The following is a 21,738-nucleotide window of genomic DNA, read 5'->3' as shown; positions in this document are numbered from 1 at the left end:
TTTTCCTACTGCAAAAAGCATAGGGGTAAAACAACAACAACAACAAGCAAACAAACAAAACACCACAAGAAGAAGGTATCAGGGCTCCCAGGTGTCTGCTGAAGGGTGTGTTGATGTGCACCACTCACAAGGTGAGGAAGAATAAAATAGACAGCTGTTCAGTAATGAGAGGGCAGTTATCAACCAAAAGCGTGTTTCACAAAAGCAAAACAAAACAAAACAAAATAGACAGAAACAAATCACACCACCTAGACACAAAGCCGCTGAGTTTAAAAAAGAGCCTGTTCTGCATACTTGTTTTTGTTGTTGGGAATTCATGTTTCCAACAATATCAGTATTATAAAGGATGAGATGGTATTGGTTTCAAGACAACTTATGAAAGCCACTGCCACAGCCACAGGCAGGGGTTGGGGGTACAGTTGGGGAACCTGACCTTATAGAAGAGATAATGAGGAGGCAGGCGTTTTGTCTTATAAAGTAGTTCTTCCTGACGAAGCAGGATCCTTAACTAATGGCCACAAGATGCTTTTCATGTGTGCATTTCAAAGTTCATTTACGTAAAAAAGTTTAAGAGCAAGTCTCACTGTTCCCAGTTGAGATTCAAGGCCAAGTTCATAGTCATCCTCACGTTTATTGGTTTGTGCTGAACTCTACCCTCTCTCCCCCTCAGCGCTGTGATGTCCTGTTTTCTGATTGTGTTTTCTGAATTGGGTTATAATGTCTCAAACTTACTTTTGGTTACTTGGTACTGCTTTATTGCTTTGAATTTCACACTCTTAAGTGGTGCCAGTTTGACACCCTTCAGTTCATGTTCAGGACTGGATATCTGATCAGCATATGGATAAGCATACGGGCCCTGCAGCCTGTTCTTGCTGTGACTGGGGAGGAAGCTAAGATCCAAGCTTTTGGGGAAGGAGGGAGGTTGCTGACAAGATCTGATTTAATGCAGCTGTCATTCTGCAAGAGCCATTGAGGGAGGGACGTGTCATTAATTGATAACAGCAAAAAGGAGGCACCTGGGAGTTTCTGAGTTCTGTTAGGGCTGTTGCTCATGGAGAGATCTCGAGACCATCACTGTCAAGGTCCCAAGGAGTAGCTGGTAAAATTCAGAGTCCTTGGCCACACATCAAGTCTGTTGATTCAGGGTTTGGGAAGATTTAAGAAGGTCCCAAGTAAATGTGATGCTCACTAAAATTTGGAAACTCCACAAAAATACTGTTTCCCCTACTTTTTCTCTAACTATTACAACCTCTCTCTCCCTTTCACTGAATATGAATTTTCATTTGAGGGACTCCCAAGTCCCAGTGAAAATGAAATTTGAAAGAAGTTTGTGGAAATAATTTCAAATTCTGGTCAATATGAGGAGGAAAATAAAGAAACATTATGACAGACCATAACTAGGGACCAAAAGGGTGCATAAGGCATGGATCGCTAAGAATGGGACTTGACATTGAATCCTTAAAGGAGGAAAGGGGCCAGTCGGGGAACTATCTGGAGGAAGAGAAGGCTCTCAACCAACGGCCCAGCCTGTACAAAGGCTGTGAGACAGCAAAGCCCTCCTAGTCCATCCATGTGTCCAGTAATGCACACTAGACTCCTGCAGATTTGCCTCAAGGAAGAGGCTGAAGGTAAAATAGAAAGACTCAGCCTCTCCAGCTGCCATTAGCAGAGCTGCAGTACCTCCTTTTGGTTCCCAGATACGGATTATGCAGCTGCAGGGAAGTTCTACACCAAGCCCGTGAGTGTCAGGCTCTTTCTCCCTAGTTCTATTGGTGATAGCCGAGTCCTGTAGCCACTCCCAGAAACTGATGAGGATGAAAATCCTTAGAAGCAACAGATTCTGATGTCTTTTTCAGATCGCACCCTTCCTCATTGGCTGCTCCATGTCCTTTCTGGTTCACCATTATCTTCTAATGACCCATTACTGTAACTTACATGTATTGCCACTTCATGTGCAATTTCCCAGTTCATCCTTGAGCCAATACTTAGAAGGATGTACTATTATTTTGTTCATCTTGTAGATGAGAAAGTAGTTACTCAGAGATACAAGTGTCTACTGGAATGTCAAGCAGTGATGGAATGGTGGAGCAGGATTTGAATCCAAGTCTGCCTGATTCAGCTCTGTTGTTAAAACTGCTTCATTCTTCCCTGCTAGTTTTTCCAGGAGACACACCCTTTGTTATGTTTCATTAAACCAGTTCACCTTTCCTCAAGTCATAGGTCAACCTAAAGAGAGATGATTGGTGCAAATACCAGCCAGCTTTTAGCTGGTCTTCAAAAAAGACATTGGAACATACCAAACCTCATACTGGGTAACTTTCAATTCACAGGAAAGTAGAGAAACTTCCCAACAGAAGTTTAGGAATGACTTTCCTGGCAAGCTACCCAAAGTGACTGGCTGCTTGTGTCTGTTTGCCTGTGCAGTATCGTGTGCCACTGGCCATGCAAGGCAGGCCACCCACCTGTTTCACTGATGCTGTGAATGATGGATCTCCCCTCGTTATCTGTAGTTATTAGGAATGTAATAAGACACTCATTTTCTCCTTGCAGAGAGCAGGAAACAGAACCATCCTTTGAGAAATCTGCAGATAAAAGAGTCATTCATTAGGTTAAATGAGATTCTGGGAGATTATTTTTAAAGCAAAGTAGCATTGAGTTTTAATATGCAAATAAGAATCATCAGTATTGTAGGATGGGGATAGCAAAGCCATAGGCCCTTTTCCCACCAAGTGAGGTTCCAGTTTAATGTCAGAAGAACAGACCATCAGTGTACCTCTCAAACTATTGTGGGCAGGATTTCAATACAATGCAAGGACCACTGGGCAGGTGCCCATTGCTGGTTGATTATGGTGATGAGAGGGCTATATGTTTTTTGCTAACAGCAATGGAAAAGATGTCCCAACTGACATTTTTTTTCCTGAAAGGCAGAGACAGAGATCTCCTATCCACTGGCTTTCTCTCTGAATGTCTGAAACAACTGGTGTTGGGCCAGGCCAAAGCCAGGACTTCAGAACCCAGTCTGGTCTCTCACATAGGTGGTAGGAACCCAAGTATTGTAGCCATCCCTTGCTGCTTCCCAGGGTGTACATGCCTCGGGAGCTGAAATGGGAAGTAGAGCTGGGACTCAAACCCAGCGTCTCTGACATGGATGAGGGCATCCCAACTGGTGTGTTAAACACGGGCAAATTTGCCTGCCCCAAATTCTGATACTTAAAAATGGGCTTTTCTCTCAAAAGCATAGTCAAGATTGCTGGTCATGTATTTTCACTGCAGTAAATAAAAGTGAATACTAGGAAGCTGAAACTGAGGTGTTATTTAGCTCAGGACCAGCAAGATAAAGGTAAACCTCATATTAAAAGGAATCCAGAATGACAGTTTGCCCATCATCCAGAACAGCTCCTTTCTTTATGAAAATAAAAATCAGTTTTTCTCAAGTCTTTTCCAAATGGAATTGTTTTTCTTGTCAAGCTTATTCAAGAGGCAGAAAATGAATGTCATGACAGGAATGGAAAGTAGAGTGAAATTGCCACTCTCAGATGTTAGTACTATGTATCAGAAATTCTAGTGGTTCAGCTCCTTTGCCAAAATTACGTAGCCTTTTCCTATTTAACACAAATCAAAACAGAAACTTGTCTAACAGTCTCCTTCTATTCTAACTTGCAGACTCTTCAATGATATTGTTACAAACACTGTTTAAGCAGAACGACTATTTTCTCTTAATGTAAATTTGGAAGACATAGATGTGGGTCCGTCATTAGCATGTAGTCATGTGGTGCATCGGAATATTAAAACTGGGACTGTCCCAGATTATCCTGGGCATACTCTTCCAAGATTTATTATCCCTCATTAGCCTAAAAATAAAAAGGTGTTAATAAAACCGAATCTACTTGTGTTTCTCTGATTCTAACAAAGAAAAACTAAATAATAGCCTATTTCATACAAAGTTAGAAATATTAAATTCCTGTTTGCTGTAGTCTTTGCATTTAATTTTATGAGAAAAACTTGACAGTATCTGTGAGAAGTATTTTTTGTCTCATCTATGAAAAAACTAGTTAAACATTTAGCACTATAAATAAGGTTTCAGGTGATAGATTTAAGTGCTCAAAGTATTTTTAACTGATTAGAAGTACCATTGTATCATTTCTCAGCCTTTTGGCTAAGATCAAGTGTAGACGTATTGCTTTATATAGCAATATTAATAAATATACTCATGAATCATTTTCCTCTGGTCATTCTCAAATGCCTACTATCATCCAAATGTCCAATGTTGACAATGTGAGTTCTGGGGATCCACTCCAGGTCTTCCAAATTGAGAGTCTGGATGTGTACATAGGAACCTGGCCTTCTGGTCCACTGTTTAATAAGCATTTTTAATAAGGTGATTCTGATGAAGACATTTGGGAATCTCCAAGCTGTAATTAATTAGTAAACTTTGTATTATTTTGTGGGCTGGATTACAAATGACATTGCATATATAATTCATACTTTGGTCATTTTTAGATGGCCTTCCCTACCCCTGCTCTGACCTTTCCCTCCAATGAACTAGCATTCCTAAAGGCTGGGGGAATGTGCTTTTTCTCACTGGAGTGCTCTTTTTCTACCTTCCCCCTCTCCGCCATGACAGCACAGGCCTACTCAGCTCCTCTTGAAAATACTTCACGGAACACTTTGTTCTCAGGTAGAAAAAATGTGGACAGCTTATCGTCCCCCCTTCAGTAATATTAATCCTGCGTTTTTATTTCCTTTTATGTAGTGGCACTGAAGCACAGGGAGGCTTAATTTATGTGGCCAGGATTATTTAAGTTTTAATGGAACTGTGAATATGATCTTTGAGTCCCAACTCCTGTGTTGCTTTAATTACTTCCCTACTCCTATACATGACGGTTACAGCTATAGATGTAGCCCGTTTTGTAGTGTTGAGTATTGAAACGTTATTATCGAATATGCAATGAAAGATTTGCATAATTAGCTGCTAAGGTTTTCTTTTGTTGTTCATAAAAAAAAAATGGACCTTTCTTTTCTACCCTCCTGTGGGAGCTCTCACGGTGCTGCTCTAGAATAATACAGTGAAAATGAGATCCCAGGCTGTCCACGAAATCCTACTTAGCGAAGCAAGAAAGGCAAGAACAGGGCGAAGCCATGGAGTCTGGGAAGGAGCCCGGAGGATGCCAGAATCAGAACTTCATGCCTGAGTCAGGACAACCATGGATTTTAAGACCCAGCTCAAGGGTCATTAGCAGATTCCAAAGAAAACCGTTTTTCCAGGAACTAAAAAAAAAAGAAAAAAAAAAAAAGCACTATGGGCGATAAGTCTGGGAATCCCTTCTTGACTATAATTCCTTCTCTGGCCTTTCCCGATGATTCACAATGCATGTTTAATTCACTGTGCCAGACACCTCTCAGAAGTCTTTCAAAGAAAACAAAAATAACTTAGCTTCCCATTTTTAAAAGGTATATGAGCCAGGCTGTCCACTCTGCCTGTCAAAAAAAAAAAAAAAAAAAAAAAAAAAGGTATATGAGCCAGGGTGCTTTCTTTTTTTTTTTTTTTTTTTCCCCTTTTAATGCTTTCAGAACCAGTGTTCCATGGAACAGACTTTGAGTAATGATGCTGTGAGTACACAGTGTTGAGGTCATTCAAAACAACTTTTCCCTTAAAATGAAAAGAAGATCATTAAACCACATGTCCTGAGATGTGCCCACAGCACTGTGAGAATTAATTCATACGAATTACAGACTTGGGCCTCTTTTGTTGTTTACTTCCTGTGTCCTTGTTGAGAGAAGGGTAGGTCGCTGAAAGACCTTGAGGATGAGCAAAAATGATGTGAGAGTTTCAAGGTGGTCTGATCAATGATGTAACTGGGTGAGGACTTACAAGAAGGCTCATTAGAAAGGTGGCTTTAGAACTCACAGGCTGACAAATATGTATATTTCTTCTCTCAAGTTCATCTAGATTAGTATTTGGATGATACTAGCAATTCAATTGTTATTTTCAATTCTGAGTGAGAACTCATCACATTCCCTTCCTCAGAAGATAACTGACTCCAGTCCACAGTAATGTCCATGCTTTAGGTGCCACTGTGCCTAGTCTTCCTCTCAGAGCCAAGCACCTGTGATAAGCCACCTGGAAGACTGCGTACCTTAATACAGTGACTGCCATTGTAGTTTACATGCTTCGGGCTGTGCTCTCTTTCCTCTCAGCACTCAGACTCCACGTGTTGTTGGGAAATTGGCTTCGAGTCATTTACAAGGTATTTTCTGCCCTCTTTACTCATTTCTCAGAAATATGCGGAAAATATACCCACTGTTTGCTGTGAAGTGAACCAGAAGGCCATGCTGAGACTTTGGACTGCTTACTAATGACTGCCCACAGAGGCCGCTTCACTCAGCGCCTTAATGCATCTCACCTTCCATGCTAGTGGAAGGGACACACTATTTCGTCCCATTTACTGCTGTTTGGCGCGTTTATCTTTGGTCACCAGAAATGTATGGATGGGAGGTTTTATGATCACTAATCATGCCTGCATAGAGTAATTCCACTGTGCACAGTCAGAACTCTCAATTTTGAAACCAGGTCAACAATTTTCACAAGAATATAAATGTTATTAACTTGCTCCATGTTGGAAAGGATTTAATTTCCATATTCTAATTCTAACTATTCAAGGTATATATTCTACAGCATCATAAAATATTGCTTTGATAATTTCCCTTTACTTGTAATACATCTTGTTTACATCTCTAATGCACACAGAGTAGCAATTCCATATGAGCAGTTTGCCAAGGCAGAGTTTGTGATGATCTAAAACCAAATTACCCCAGATTGTTCTTTTAGGAAAAGTCAGCCAGCTTTTTTGTTTCAGAGTTCATAAATTATTTTCTAAACACTCTTCCCAGCTAAAATACTATCTACTTAAATATTTGAGATGGAATTTCATCATTAGGAAGAGTTTGGTTTTAAGTAATGAAATTTATCATGACAGATGAAAACAAGAGCAGAGTTTGCGGAGTAGTTAAAACAATAGGCCCTTCTTGTATTTTGAGGGTGAGGCAACGGGGATCTGGTGGTGATGGTGGGGGCAGGCATGTATTACCCTGTTTGGGAGGTGGGGAGTGACACATATGGAGGGAAAAGGCAGGATAATAGCCAATGACCAGGAACATCCCAGTATCTGGGAGCTGCTATCAAGAACACTGTTTTATAGTTGGTCTTGTCTTATCTTGAAATAAGGTAATCAAGCAATAGGATGATTTCAAGTTTGAGAGTGAACATTTATCCATGTCTTCAATTTTTCCATTTCCATTCTGGAAAATACAGTGTTCTGGAGTTCTCTATAGTGGTATCTGTTAAGCAGAGTGAACTTGTCAACAGAGCTGAAGTCAAATGAAATTGCCATGACTAAATTGCTTATATGTAAATCCACCAAGTTTTTAGCCTTATGGAAGGCACCCACTCTTAAAAAAAAAAGGGATGCGAGAGAGCTAGTGCCCTAGGGCAAATGAGGCTGAGCTGCTGAGCCGCCCTAGATTCACAGGGGTTCTGCCCCAGAACCATGGAAAGGAAACGAGAAGCAACTTAAGACAAGGACAACCTTCTTCCTCACTGATGGTTGCACCCACAAGTTTGCATTTGTCCACACATTCTTCTTGGGCCTGGCCATCAGCAGACAAGTGGCATTCAATGCAGCTCCTGTGGACGGTATTCAACAGTTGATCAGTTCATGTTCATGGAAAACAGGCAGCAAGACTATTGCTTTACTACTGTTGTTGCAATTTGTGCTAATAGGAGTGTCTCATACATGATGTTGTCTTTTGTTACTTTCAGAAAGAGTTGAGTGATATTTGGACATTGAATTTTTCTGAATTCCACTCAATCATCAATGTTCCTATGCCAGCTTTGATAATAGCTACTGTACTTACCTATCTCTAATGATTGCTTCTGATTGATTAAGCAAAAATAACTTTTTTTATATTTGATCTAGCTTTATTTTCATTTTATTTTTTTCCTAGGAAGAGCTTATATTCCTGAAATACAATTAAAGATTAGACAAACCTTTGAATTTCTTAACACAAATGGTCTACATGGTAACCAGAATTCCAAGAACCATTAGTGGTTTTCATATATGACATATATAATCATTCAAAATTTTCACTTTTCTGTAACTCTTTTGAATAAGTCCAAGACTTGATGGGGTATTTCCAAAAACTGAAGATTAGAATCTAGATTCTCATGACTGCAAGTGTTTTAAAAATATGGCTTCTTATAGAAAAGTGTTATTTCCAAGAACATAGTTCAGGAATGAAGCTTTTTTTTTTTTGACTGGCAGAGTTAGTGAGAGAGAGACAGAGAGAAAGGTCTTCCTTCCGTTGGTTCACCCTCCAAATGGCCGCCATGGCCGGTGCTGTGCCGATCTGAAGCCAGGAGCCAGGTGCCTCCTCCTGGTCTCCCATGCGGGTGCAAGGCCCAAGCACTTGGGCCATTCCTCCACTGCCCTTCCGGGCCACAGCAGAGAGCTGGACTGGAAGAGGGGCAACTGGGACTAGTATCCGGCACCCCAACTGGGACAAGAACCCGGGGTGCCGGCACTGCAGGTGGAGGATTAACCAAGTGAGCTGCGGTGCCGGCCAAAGCTTTTCTTAAGATGGCTATAGAGCAGGGTAAAATTTGTTTTGTTTTTGTTTTTATTTTTGACAGGCAGAGTGGACAGTGAGAGAGAGAGAGAGAGAGAAAGGTCTTCCTTTGCCTTTGGTTCACCCTCCAATGGCCGCCGCAGCCAGCGTGCTGCGGCCGGCGCGCCGCGCTGATCCGATGGCAGGAGCCAGGTACTTATCCTGGTCTCCCATGGGGTGCAGGGCCCAAGGACTTGGGCCGTCTTCCACTGCACTCCCTGACCACAGCAGAGAGCTGGCCTGGAAGAGGGGCAACCGGGACAGAATCTGGCGCCCCGTCCGGGACTAGAACCCGGTGTGCCAGCGCCGATAAGCGGAGGATTAGCCTAGTGAGCCACGGCGCCGGCCGAGCAGGGTAAAATTGGAAGCTGAGTTCATCTCATGCTGAGAATCACTGTACAAGTAGACTGTGTTTAGAGTAACTCAAGGAGGAAGTTTTTCTTACTGTGGGCACACATCACGCTGCCTCTCTCTCCCATGGTCATGGAGATATATGCTCTTTTAAGTGCTTAGGAACATCCCCAGCATGCCTTGGGAAATCTCAGCTCCATTGCACTTCCTAGGCCAAGCCTTCCCTCACTCTTGAGCCTATTAGTTCTCTTGCAGTGGAAGGCCCACAGGAAAAATAGAGGTTTTGCCTTCAAGTGGCCTTTGCATGGCAACTGGAGTGCATTTATGTAGATAGGGCTTTATCTGGAGTGGCTTGGCAGGGGTCTGGAGGAGATTATGGAATCCCTTAAAGCACCTCCTCCTTTGTGCCTCTCACTGACATCTGCACAGCTTGTCGATCCCTTAAAGAGTAGCTCGTTGCACTTTCTATATGCCTTCTCGCAATTGTCAGCCTGGTTATCACTGTAATGTTCTTTTAAGTCTTCCTTTCTCACCAGACTCTTATGCACCTATGAAAGCAGGAACTATAACTGTTTCAGTCTTTTCTGCATGCCCATGGGCCTAACATGATCCTTGGCATACTGTAGGAGCTTAATTATCTGTTTGATAAATGCAGGAATAAATGAAAGAATGGACTAGTCTCACAATTAACATAAACACTAAGGAGGTCATTGCACCTGATTTCCAAATCCAACTACTTTGATTGTTAATTTCATATCTTGTAACTCTGATTTAAGATCGAACCATATTTAGAGAAAAGATGAAATCAGTGATGGAAGAAACAGTTTTGAAATGCTATTTTACAGTAAATTCTATGTCAATAATTCTAACCAGGTACCCAGGCTTCTTAGTATATTCCTTAGTTTGCTAGGGACTATGACAGAGATTTTGACACGCGAATGGTGAGTAGCCACTGTGTGAAGAAGTGATTTTCTCACCCTGTTTACATCAGAAATACAACTCTCACCCTTGTGGGTACCAGAGTTAATAGAAATACAAAGTGCTTAAACGTATTTGCTACATAACGCAATATCTACTGCAGTGGCATAACACAGATGTTTTAGAGACTTGTTCCACCTGATCTTTGAATTTTTCCTCAATTCGATAAAGAAATTAGCAGCCAGCCACAGAGAGAGTTTTCTTATGGGAAAATAAGACACTGTGAGGTTTTGTGTTGTCGCTATTGTTCACATGATCTAAAAGAAAAAAACACAACAGCTGAGTGACAACCAAAGGAAGGCACCACAGAGCGGGCGTGGCTTAGAGGAGAATGAGAACTGAGGGCTAAGATTGTCTCTGCTGCTGCCCTCCTGTACACCTCTAGATAAGACAGCAGCCTGTCTATTTCCCCTGAAAAATGCTGACCACATGGGTGTCTCCAGTCTCCCTCTGGGCATTCCTTCTGTGTGGCTGGTGTTGTTAACCCAGAGGCCATCTGATGTTATCAGTGTGGGACATTAACTCCATGTCCCCAGGCCAGTCTCCAACAGAACAGTGACACATCAGGATTCTGGGTGATCAGGACTGAGAAAGAGGCCAAGTGAGACGAACACTCCAAGCTGAGGATCACAGGGGCCTTGGGTTTTGTGCATTTTGATGGATGCCACGAGCCCAAACCCCACAAAAGCAATGCACAGTGTGAGTTTACAAATGTCATTCTAACTTGGATCAACGTGACACCTATCCATCCGCCAAGGGGACTGAAGACAGGGCAGCCCTTACCGTTTCGAGTTACAGGGGTCACCGCAGGTGGGACACCTCTCACAGGTTGGTCCCGAGGCTCCGGAATTGGTGCAGACACATCTGCCACAAATGCAGTCCCCTCGCCCGCTGCAGAGCACTCCGTCATGGGAGACGCACGCATCTGTGCTCGTGGTGCAGTTGCAGTACTCGCCGGTCCAGCCGCTCCGGCACACGCATTCCCCGCAGGCGCATTCGCCATTGTCTGCAACACAGAAAGCCCGGGGCCTGTCATGGCCAGAACCACTTGCACATGTACGGTGTGTGTGTGTGTGTGTGTGTATTGAATGTGTTTTGCTAATTGTCAGTATTTACTGATCTGGTCTGTTAACTGAAGATCCACATGATGACCTGTTGTTATACGAAACAGAATGTATAACTAGAGGAAATGGTATAATGCAGAAAGCCCACAATAGCCACTCAGTGTGTATATGTGCATCCATATATGTATATGAAAGGTTTTTTAGAAGTGTGTGAAAAATTAGAATTAAGGGATAAACCTCTTTTGTTGGAAACACTTTGGAATTCATACCTTGCTTTTTCATCATATGCATTTTATGGACTTTTTTAAGACCTCTTATAGGAAGGAGTTTAAGAAATTTTGCACCAAAATAGTTATCTTTTAATTCCATTTTCCCGTAAAACCTTTGAAGTACCCATGTATATTTAATTGTTATTGGACTTTTAATTAAGGTGCGATAGGACCGAGATGAAGACAGACCTAGGTTAATACCCAGCCTCTGCCTCACTCAAGCTGAGCGTTCATGAAACCTTATCTATGAGACAGAGGCAGTAAAATCTACTTCACTTGGTTGTAGTCAGATAAAATAATGTGTCAATTACCCAGTGTTGCTTCTCTAGTAATGATATCCCATAGGCATACAGTGAGTGCTCAACAATTTCATTGTTTAACAAACTCAGTATTTACTATGTGCCAATGATTGTGTTAGCCATGGGGATAGAAAATTAAACAAGATAAGATCACTGAATTTATGACTCAGTTTAGGAGTCAGGCCAATAAATACTACTCCTGGACTAAGAAATGCAGTGCAGAGTGGAAGGGGCTACATGCACAGAGAAAGAATTTCTAAACTGGACTGGAGATCAGAGGATGTTTCCAGATGATGAGACACCTGATGTGCATTTGGAAGACAGACACAGAAGATAGTTAGAAGAGGGTCTTATGTGTTTCAGGCAGAGAAAAACGTGTCGGTCAATGATAGCAGAGTGAGATCACATGACCTGTTTAATAACCCTGGAAGGTTCATATGAATGGGTCCCCAGTGCATATGGCAGGGGAGGGTGGAAAGTCATCAAAAAGTCAGAAATCAGATTATGAAAAGGCTTACGGGCAGAAGTAGGAATTTTTATCCCAAAAGTTATGGAATTTTAAGTAAGGGAGAGATATGAACAGATAGATACATGTTTAGAGATACCCCAGCCATAGTATACAGGGTCAAATGAAAGACAAGACAACTAGTTAGGAGGCACCTGCAGGAGTAAAGGTGAGGAGATGAGACAGTGAAGGAGATGACAGTGAAGGAGATGACAGATGACAGTGAGGAGATGAGACAGCAGCATGGGGAATGGAGATGAAGGCAATGCAATGCTGGGACTGCATGCTCAGAGCATGGGTGAGACTGGTGCCAGAGTATGGGAAGAGAGGGACGGAATTCTCTCCAGGTGACCAGACTGGACAGCTGGGTGGATGGTGTGGCTTCTCGTTGACCTGGAATGGAAGCTGGCTCATGGTCAGTGCTCTATCCCCAGTGCTCAGCACAGAGAAGAGCCCAGCTGTTGAAATAAACAGATGGTTCTGGCATGAGAGGAAAAACAACTTTGGGTGGAAAAGATGATGCACTCACTTGTGTCCCTGCTGGTTTGGAAGCACCTGTGGGTTTGGGAGTCATCCGAGAAAGGTGCCCACATTGGAATATCTGGGTCTGATTCCCGGCCCTGGCTCCTAACTCCAACATCCCGCCAATGCAGACCTTGGGAAGCAGCGGTGATGCTCAAGAAAATGTGCCTCTGTCACCCGTTTGGGAAACCTGGATTTTGTTCTTGGCTCCAGTCCTGGCCCAGCCTTAGCTTTTGTGGGAATTTGGGACAGGAATGCTGTCTTTCAAATACATGCATACATATATACATACACACATACAACAAAAATGTAATCAGAGAAAATGATCCTTATAGAAGAGACTGAGAGGTAGGAGAGGAACAGGAGTGATGTTGCAGAAGCCTGGGGAACAGGCAGCTTGAAAGAAGGAGGCATATGGGGCCAGCATTGTGACATAGCTGGTTAAGCCACCGCCTGTGAAACCAACATCCCATATGGGTGCTGGTTCGTGTCCTGGCTGCCCTACTTCCAATCCAGCTCTCTGCTAATGCACCTGGGAAAAGCAGTAGAAGTTGATCCAACTGTTTGGTCCCCTGCTACAAATGTGGGAGACCAGAATGAAGCTCCTGGTTCCTGGCTTTGGTCTGATCCAGCCCTGGCTGTTGCAGCCATCTGAGGAGTGAACCAGCAAATGGCAGATCTCTCTCGCTTTCTGTATCTCCCTCTCCCTGTGTAACTCTTACTTTCAAATAAATAAATAAATCTTTAAAAACACACACACACACACACACAAAACCACGAGGCGGCATGTGGACACTCGCTGCAGACAAATATCTAATCTGAAAGGGTCCCTTTCGGATCTGGCCACTCAATGGTGTGTGAAACTGTCTAAAGTCATGAATTATTTAAGCAAATGGGTTTGTACATTCTTTCTATCTTAATTTTTGGGTGCCTTCCATGCCCAAAATACTGAAATAGGCACTTTATGTTCTGAACAAATCACATTTATTTACCAACTCTCATAACTGATATTTTCCTTCAGAAGAAGAAATGTGCATTTAAGCATTTTGCCTCCCAACTTTTGCTCTTCCAGCACAATTTAGGATTATTTAAGATGACTTTAACAATGTTTGTAACTGTGCCTGGCCATAACTTAGCATCGTGTGTTTAACTTACTAGAATTACTTCCAAAACATGTCCAGTGGGAATAATCTATAAATAAAATTATTCATCAGTATCAAAATTCCTATAGTTTTACTGAAAATAAAGCAGAAGTAAAAATAATCACAAATGAAGCAGGTTTCCATTAATAGGAGACACTGCCAAGTTCACTGTTGAAAGGGTTCTGGATTTTCTCTTATAATTTTTGTTCTAGTAACTGCTTACTTTTCTGTGTTCATGACTAAATTTTAATGGACTTGGACTAGCAGAATCCTTGGCCTAATCCTCTGTTTGGTTGAAAAAAAAATCATGGAACAGAGAAGACAACCACTAAGGATCTGAAGTTGGATTCTGATTACTCCTGGGGTGTGTGTGTGTGTGGGTGGGTGGGTGGGTGTTCGTGTGGGTGTGTGTATCTGGTACCAAAAAAATTTATATCCATGCCTATTTTTCATAATATGCATTTTCCACAAATGTTTTGAAGATTCCATCATACACATGGGTTTCAGGATTTTTTTGCACCAAAATAAACATCTTTTAATTCCATTTTCCACAAACTTTTTGAGGTATCCTCTTGTATATGTGTGTGTGTTTATACACTAAAAAACATGCTTCTCTAATGAAAAATGAATGAAGTTTATCCAGATCCATGACATCAAGACATATTCCAACTGCATTTCAGAACCTGGGTCATTCATAATTGAACTAATTGATTCAAAGCCAAGAATAACTAAGGCATTTGGGCCAAAGCCATTGATTTAATTTTTATATGTAAGTAATCTTCTAAACTACAATGTCTTTTTCCCCTTCTTCAGCAAAGGAGAAGCTTACTTTCATGATAGAAGCTTCTATATTATAGTCTATTCTGAAAACTTAATATGATTTATAAATATTATTAAATGGAATGTGTATTTCCAGACGCTTCTGTGAATGCCCCAGCTTGTCATTGCCTGTGAGCATAACTTGGCAGAAATTGAGGAAACTCTGCCTGGAGAAGCAGAAAGGGAACATGCGTGGTGCAAGCATGAAGGACCCCTTTTTTCAGGACACAAAAATCCTGTTAGCCTTCCAGAAGCATCAACCTGATCGCAAAAGTTGCCAACTGATATCCTCAGGCAACCAATTATCTAACACACCTGTTCACACAGCAACACAATCGTGCTGGCTTCAGGTAGAGGCAAGATGATAACCAAAGATCAAGAAGAAATTACCAGGCTCTTTTTCAGAGGGATGGATCTTTTCTGGGGTGCCTTTGACAATAGGTGTAAGTGCATAATGGCAGGAAGCTTCTTCTCTAATGTCATTTGCCTGTTAGAGCTTCCAGGCTCTTTGAATCAAAATAGAAGACACTAATGGAATTTGGGCAAGGAAAAAAGAAAATCAATGGAGCCCTATATCTTTGAGTGCTTACAGATGGATGAAAGAAATTGCATGAAGAACCCTGTGATAATAGATCTTGAGAAAAGCAGCACATGCTGAGTCTATTAGTTTTCAAACAAGTAAGATCCACTCAAGTTGTGAAGAGATAGCACCATTAGTCCTGCTGTTGAAAACACTAGCAGCAGCAGCATCAGACATGTTCACAGTGCCAGGCAGTTTTTATCTCTTCCAAAGCTCAAAGCCAGGTACATAGTAGGTCCTCCCTAACCATATGTTGAATTTGATTAACTCCACTTACTGTTATTATAACTTTCAAGAGAATGTTACTAATTATAGAATAACATCCTTTGTGGTGCTGCTAGGAAGCAAAGCAGCTTGGGAGAAATAGGACTGATTGAGCATCACAAAGTACCTGAAAGAAGGAAATTGGCATGAGTGAAGTTTTGTGAGTCCAGCTGAAGAAATCATTGTGTTCTCTAAATGGAATTTCTGTAGCAATCGCTGCATCTGACTCCAAGAAAGGCTCTATTGTGAGACCTTCCTAACTGCAATGCACAGCGAGTTATCTCTTTTTGAGTTTCTGTTCTTCTTTCATGGTACAAAATAGAATGAAAGACTGCTAAACACAGTTCAGCCATGTATACTGTCAGATCTGTCTGAGCCAAGATTTAAAGGGGGAAACATAGATAGTAACACTATTTTATTATTAGAGTCCACTTACGTTTTCTTGGAAATAATTTCAAATGCTTTCTAACACCTATTTAAAAAAAAAGACTTCTGCTAGAAATGGAGTGTGGGATTTTCCCACGTGGATGCTTTCTATGGTGTGGGGACGGCCAGAGCTGGCTTCTGCTCTCCTGATTGGGTCTTGTTTCCATCAGGTGGGAAGAGAACTGATATGGGTTTGGAAATACACTCCATAAATCAGCAAGTAAACCTCTGAATGAGAGGGAAGAGGAGTGGTCTCAAGTGGGCCAGATCCTAAATGTTTCAGTCAGTAAGGGAGGAAAAGGCAGATTTTGCTCAGAAGAGCCTACACTTTCGCACAGCCACAGCGGTAGTGAGGAAGTGAAATGGCATCAACTGGCGCTCAGAAGGCGTGCAGTTCTTTGACGCTTCGTTCTCTCATGTCTTTCTTTTCTGAAAATTAGACTCTTTTCTATATTCTTGATGCTGGCTTGAAAACACGACCCGCTGAGTTTTTCTATAAAGATAATGGCTTTCTGGTTTTGAAGATCTGTTTGCTTTCGGACTGAAAAACAGAGATACTACAGCTTAGATTTGGCAGTTATTATTGCCATTGTAGCACAAATTTCTATCATTTAAAAGTATATTGGGGCCTGTGCTGTGGCCTAGCGGGCACAGCCGCCACCTGCAGTGCTGGCATCCCATATAGGCACCAGTTTGAGTCTTGGCTGCTCCCCTTCTGATCCAGCTCTCTGCTATGGCCTGGGAAAGCAGTAGAGGATGGCCCAAGTCCTTGGGCCCCTGCAACCATGTGGGAAACCAGGAAGAAGCTCCTGGCTCTTGGCTTCGGATTGGTGCAGCTCCGGCCATTGCGGCCATATGGGGAGAGGACCAGCAGATAGAAGACCTCTCTCTCTCTCTCTCTCTTTCTCTTTCTCTCTCTGCCTCTGCCTCTCTGTAATTCTGCCTTTCAAATAAATAAATTTTAAAAAGTATATTCACATACACATAATAATTGCCTGAAAGGTTATACTTAAATATATATTTCTACATACCAGAATGATTATACATCATGTTATATGTAATATGAGAGTGCCTCAGAAAGTTAATGGAAAATGTGTATTATGAAAAAACTAAAAATTTGTTGCCCCTTAAATTCTTTTAATTTAGCATTTCTATGAACTTTTTGAGCTTTGCTTGTGTATTCTTAAACTACAGTGACTTTACCTGTACAGAGACTATTAAAACATAAATATTCCTATTTTTAAGTTTTTCAAATTTCTCCAGAAATTCCAGGTAGCTTTTCATTTCATGCTTTCCATTGGCTGCTTTCCACTTGTCCTCACCCATCTTTCTTACACCCCTAGCCTGGTGTCTGTCACTTGGCAGGTGCTTAGTAAATATCTCTGCAGTGAATGAAGGCCTTCAAAGTCCACTGCGTAATTCTGTGCTCCTTGACCTTGGCAGCATTACCTGTTTAGTGATCTAGCTTTTTATTTTTCCAAAGTAATAGGCATTTAAGAATTGGGGCATTCAGCGGCTTGATTCAGAGAGGTCTAGAAGGTAATGGAGTTAAGATTACAGGCATTTCTTCAAGGTTTGGGGGGATGGCTAGGGAGAAGACACTGCCATCTTTTACTTACTTTTAGGGAAATGATAATAGAAATATAAATTCAGTTGATTGAGATTTTACCCCAGGTAAATGTTAGAGTTAGGAAAACAACAACAACAAAGCAAGATTCAGTAACCTCAGCCTAAACATGAAGTCACTCAATTGATAAACAAATGTTTCCTGAGCACCTGCTATGCCCAGGAAACTGCAGACAGGGCGAAGGACGCCAAGCCCCTGCCTGATATAGAGTGAGACGTGGTATAGCCTACCTCCACAGAGCAGTCCTTTGTGTCTCACGCAGGAGAAATTGTCACACTGACAGAACGGCCCGTAAATGTTTCCATAGGGAGACAAGTGGCAGACACACTGCCCGCAGTAGCAGTCACCCCTGCCGCTGCACGAGGGCTGCCCGGGGGCCTCTCTGCAGGAGTCCGTGCTCAGCATGTCCTCGCCACACTCGCAGCGAGGACCCATGTGGCCTGGGTGGCAGGCACACACTCCACACTGGAAGGAGCCGTTGCCATCATGGCATTTGGAGCTGTTTACTTCCACTTCTTGCTGACAGTCACAGCTGCACTGGGGACTGATGAGGATTTCCAGGGTGTCTCCCAGGCCCACGGGCTTTATGACAATGTGCTGGCTTCTCTTCTCGCAGTTGGCTACGCTCACGGTCACGTTGAAGGAAGCCTGCGAGAGAACATAGGAACGATCTGCTTCCTCCAGCCACCAGCAGACAAGAGGTGAAACCAGGCTGCAAGCTTTGCATCCATCAGCTTTGTAAAAGAGATGCTCCTTAGATCTTTTAAAGCCTTGAAAGAATACAAAGCTTCAGTGAGCTCTGCCAAGTTCTCACCCCCTGGCCTATTTATTTCAGGTCTTTGGGCTCTCTACTTACTGTGTCTCCGACCTTCATGTGCGAGCATTTCTTTTGGTGTGGGAAGAGGGTGCTGTTACAGATGGCTGTGAATGACAAGTTGAGTCCTTCCGTGTCTCCTAATACTTCCAGTTCCACTTCTGACCGAAGTTCCTTTAGTTAAGGCACAGAGAGTTAGATGAAGTCACAACCATAACATACAGCCAGAAGAAGGAACTGTGAATCATCTTCATTAAACTAAAAATGAATAAAATTAAATAGGGTCTGAAATAAATTCATCATGTCATTACTCAAGCAAGAAAGTGAGCAATCAATATATTTCATATTTTATCAAATCGAAGATGCCATCAATTATAAGATTTGCTATTATTTTATGACAATTAAATTATGACAGATACCTGGAGACAGTTCTGCACAATATATGAAATATACCCATCAGTCTAAAACAATTTAGCTTTGAAAATTATTTTATCCATTCTGAGGGATTTGGCAAATTCTCCTCCCCTGAGTTGCACGGCTTGGCATATAAAAGGCAGGTTTTTTTTTTTTTATTTTGCTTATATCTCAGTGATAAATAAAACATCTTCCTTTACTTGTAAGTATTACCATTTCTCGGGTCCCATAACGCAGCTGGTTGTTGCTTTGGAAGGACTGCAGAATGGCAGTAATTCCTTCAACAGTGAATATCTCCTCACTGGTATCAAATTTACACCCTGCTGCTCTGTGTCGGGACGTTTCTGCATACATCACTTTTCATCTGAATATAGAATTGCGGCAGACACTTTTTGAATCCATTAAACTTAACTCTTGCAGCAACATGTGTTTAACAAATGGAAGTGACGACAATCACATTGTCAAAGAAAGCTCCATCATGCCTGCCACCTGGCAGACGGTGCTTGTGAGGCACTGCTAGCTCCAAGCTGCATCCCAGTTCTACAGATGTCGAAATGTGGGTGGAAGCTGTTGGAATGTATTTAGTACCTTTTGTTCATTTAGTTTAGAGTCAGTTCTGGGGAAATAATAAGACCGGATTTCTTCCCTCAGGAAAAAAAAAAAAGCTGATCATCTTACTTTTTACTCTCCTTTGTTCACTTACAAAATAAAAGTATATTTTAGGGGGACACAACCAAATTAATATAAAAAGTAAGTTAGAATAATATTAAGTTATATTTCAATTCATTCAAAAAGTTTTGAGAATGCTGTTGGCATGGTTAAACCACATTCAGCTTTAACTTTTCCTTAAGTATGATCTAGCCCCCCCCATAGCAAAAGGACCCTGACGTCCTCCAAATTCTATTCACACTAAAATCATCAGGAATTATGACAGGTGTGTTGAAGACCATGGAGCAGCGGGTTCAGAGCTTAAAGAGACAAATGCAGTATGACCAGGAAGTCTGTAGATGACAGCAATAATGAGACCAGCGAGTGACATAATGTTACATGGAGGAAGCCTTGGCACTGATAGAGTCAAATTGCCAATTTGACCAGGAGTACTTTAAAATACAGTTCCCAAGGAAAGCGTAGAAATGTTAACTTGTATTTTTTATCATTGCCTTTATCCACTCATTGAGCATCTCCTAGAAGTCAGGCAAATCCAACCAATCAGTGCCGTCCTGGATGTAAAGGTCAACAGCAGAGCTTACCATGGGGATCCTAAGTTTTGAGCAGCTTCTACTGCGTACTTAGGGAAAGAAGGAAATCAGTGAGCGAGGGTCAAATGAACACATAAGCAGTACTAAAGGTGTGAAAATTTTTTTAAGACATTATTTGTCTGAAAGAGTAACAGAGAGAAGAGGAGAGAGAGAGAGATATCTTCCATCTCCTGGTTCACTCCCCAGATGGTTGCAACAACCAGGGCTATGCCAGACCAAAGCCAGGAGCCAGGACAGATGTTTGCAAGTCCTTGGGCAATCGTCCACTGCTAGTCCAGGGAGCTGGACTAGAAGCAGAGCAGCCAGGACTCCAACTGGCACCCATATGGGATACCAATTACACAGGTGCCAGTTTTTAAAAATATTGATAAACTGATGCCACAACACAGGTCCCAATTTTTAAAAATATTGATACAGCACTGTAAGATAAGAACTTAAAGTAGAAAAAGGATTTTAGACTTTTTTCCATTATATTTTCTTACCTTTATCTTTTGTAACTGGAAAGAAATTCAACGGGTTCCAATTTTTTCAAGTCTTTTTAGAATATATTTAAAAATAACAGTAGAGGGGCTGGCACTGCGGCTCACTAGGCTAATCCTCCGCCTTGCGGCGCTGGCACACCGGGTTCTAGTCCCGGTCGGGGCGCCAGATTCTGTCCCGGTTGCCCCTCTTCCAGGCCAGCTCTCTGCTGTGGCCTGGGAGTGCAGTGGAGGATGGCCCAGGTGCTTGGGCCCTGCACCCCATGGGAGACCAGGAAAAGCACCTGGCTCCTGCCATCGGATCAGCATGGTGCGCTGGCCGCAGCATGCTGGCCGCGGCGGCCATTGGAGGGTGAACCAACGGCAAAAGGAAGACCTTTCTCTCTGTCTCTCTCTCTCACTGTCCACTCTGCCTGTCAAAAAAAAATAATAATAATAACAGTAGAGGGAGTGGCAAGATGGCGTAATAGGAAGGGAGCACACTGATAGTCCGGGGAGAGACAGTTTAATAAAAGTGGAGATACTGCAGGTTCAAGGAAGAGTAGGGGAAGAAACAGCAGAAGAAACTCTTCCGGAACTAGTGATTCACAGTGGACCTGTGTGGAGAGCGTGGGAGCCCACAGTTCGGGACACCAGCAGCAGACTCAACACACCAGCGCTGGAACGCGAGGTGAGCCGAACCTCAATAGCCCGAGACACCGGCAGGCAAGCGGAAAGAGGAGACTAGAGGGAACGACCCCGGGGGGAAAAGTTCACCAGGGTAACTAGAAGAGAGAGAGAGAGAGAAAAAAAAAAGTGACCGATACGGACACGGGTTTCTTTCTCTCCGCTCACCTCTCAAAGGCAAGCAAGACAAAGAGCAGGTGCCATCTTGGACATACGTCATAAGCAGGGCCACCTCAGGTCTGCACCGGCCCTGAGCCTAGCAGAAAAACCTGACTCTGGGTGGGGTGAATTAACAGGAGATTAGGACCTAGTGAATTTGTGGTGCTACTGAACTGAGACTGTGAAAAAAGAGACGGTGGGGGAGAGAACTCACGGAATTCACGTGAGTACTCTCCAGAGACGCTACAATTCCATAACTTTGGCAACCCAGTGGGAGACTGAAGGAGAATTTGAGCCCACTCTGAGGGCAGAACAGATTCCCTGTGTGGTCCCTGGCTCCTGTGGGTATATCATTTGCATGCTAACTACCTCCAACTTCGTTCAGCTGTGCGGAATTACTTGCCTTTTGAATCAAAAAAAGAAAGAAAGAAAGAGAT

The 21,738-nt window shown here is 42.5% G+C and overlaps 1 protein-coding gene across 23 annotated transcripts in view; it reads right to left on the bottom strand.

Annotated features, from left to right (window-relative positions):
* Positions 1-21,738, bottom strand: part of ITGB6 (integrin subunit beta 6) — a 142,703-nt gene that overhangs the window by 12,376 nt on the left and 108,589 nt on the right. For 17 of the 23 annotated variants that reach the window (XM_089328251.1, XM_017342884.4, XM_017342883.4 and 14 more), the window contains 5 exons: positions 18,367-18,498; positions 17,741-18,158; positions 10,777-10,999; positions 7,587-7,684; positions 2,463-2,582 (listed from right to left, as the gene is read on the bottom strand). In XM_089328251.1, coding sequence (XP_089184377.1) covers positions 2,463-2,582; positions 7,587-7,684; positions 10,777-10,999; positions 17,741-18,158; positions 18,367-18,498 — 991 coding nt within the window. Of the gene's footprint in view, positions 1-2,462; positions 2,583-7,586; positions 7,685-10,776; positions 11,000-17,740; positions 18,281-18,366; positions 18,499-21,738 lie in introns of all 23 variants that reach the window. The other 6 variants (XR_016230844.1, XR_016230842.1, XR_016230843.1 and 3 more) reach the window with 1 other exon arrangement.

The sequence above is a fragment of the Oryctolagus cuniculus genome, chromosome 3, assembly GCF_051225735.1.
Source record: "Oryctolagus cuniculus isolate XC-2025 breed Fujian yellow rabbit chromosome 3, ASM5122573v1, whole genome shotgun sequence".
NCBI classification, from domain to species: Eukaryota; Metazoa; Chordata; class Mammalia; order Lagomorpha; family Leporidae; genus Oryctolagus; species Oryctolagus cuniculus.
This window is presented reverse-complemented; position numbering and strand designations above follow the sequence as displayed.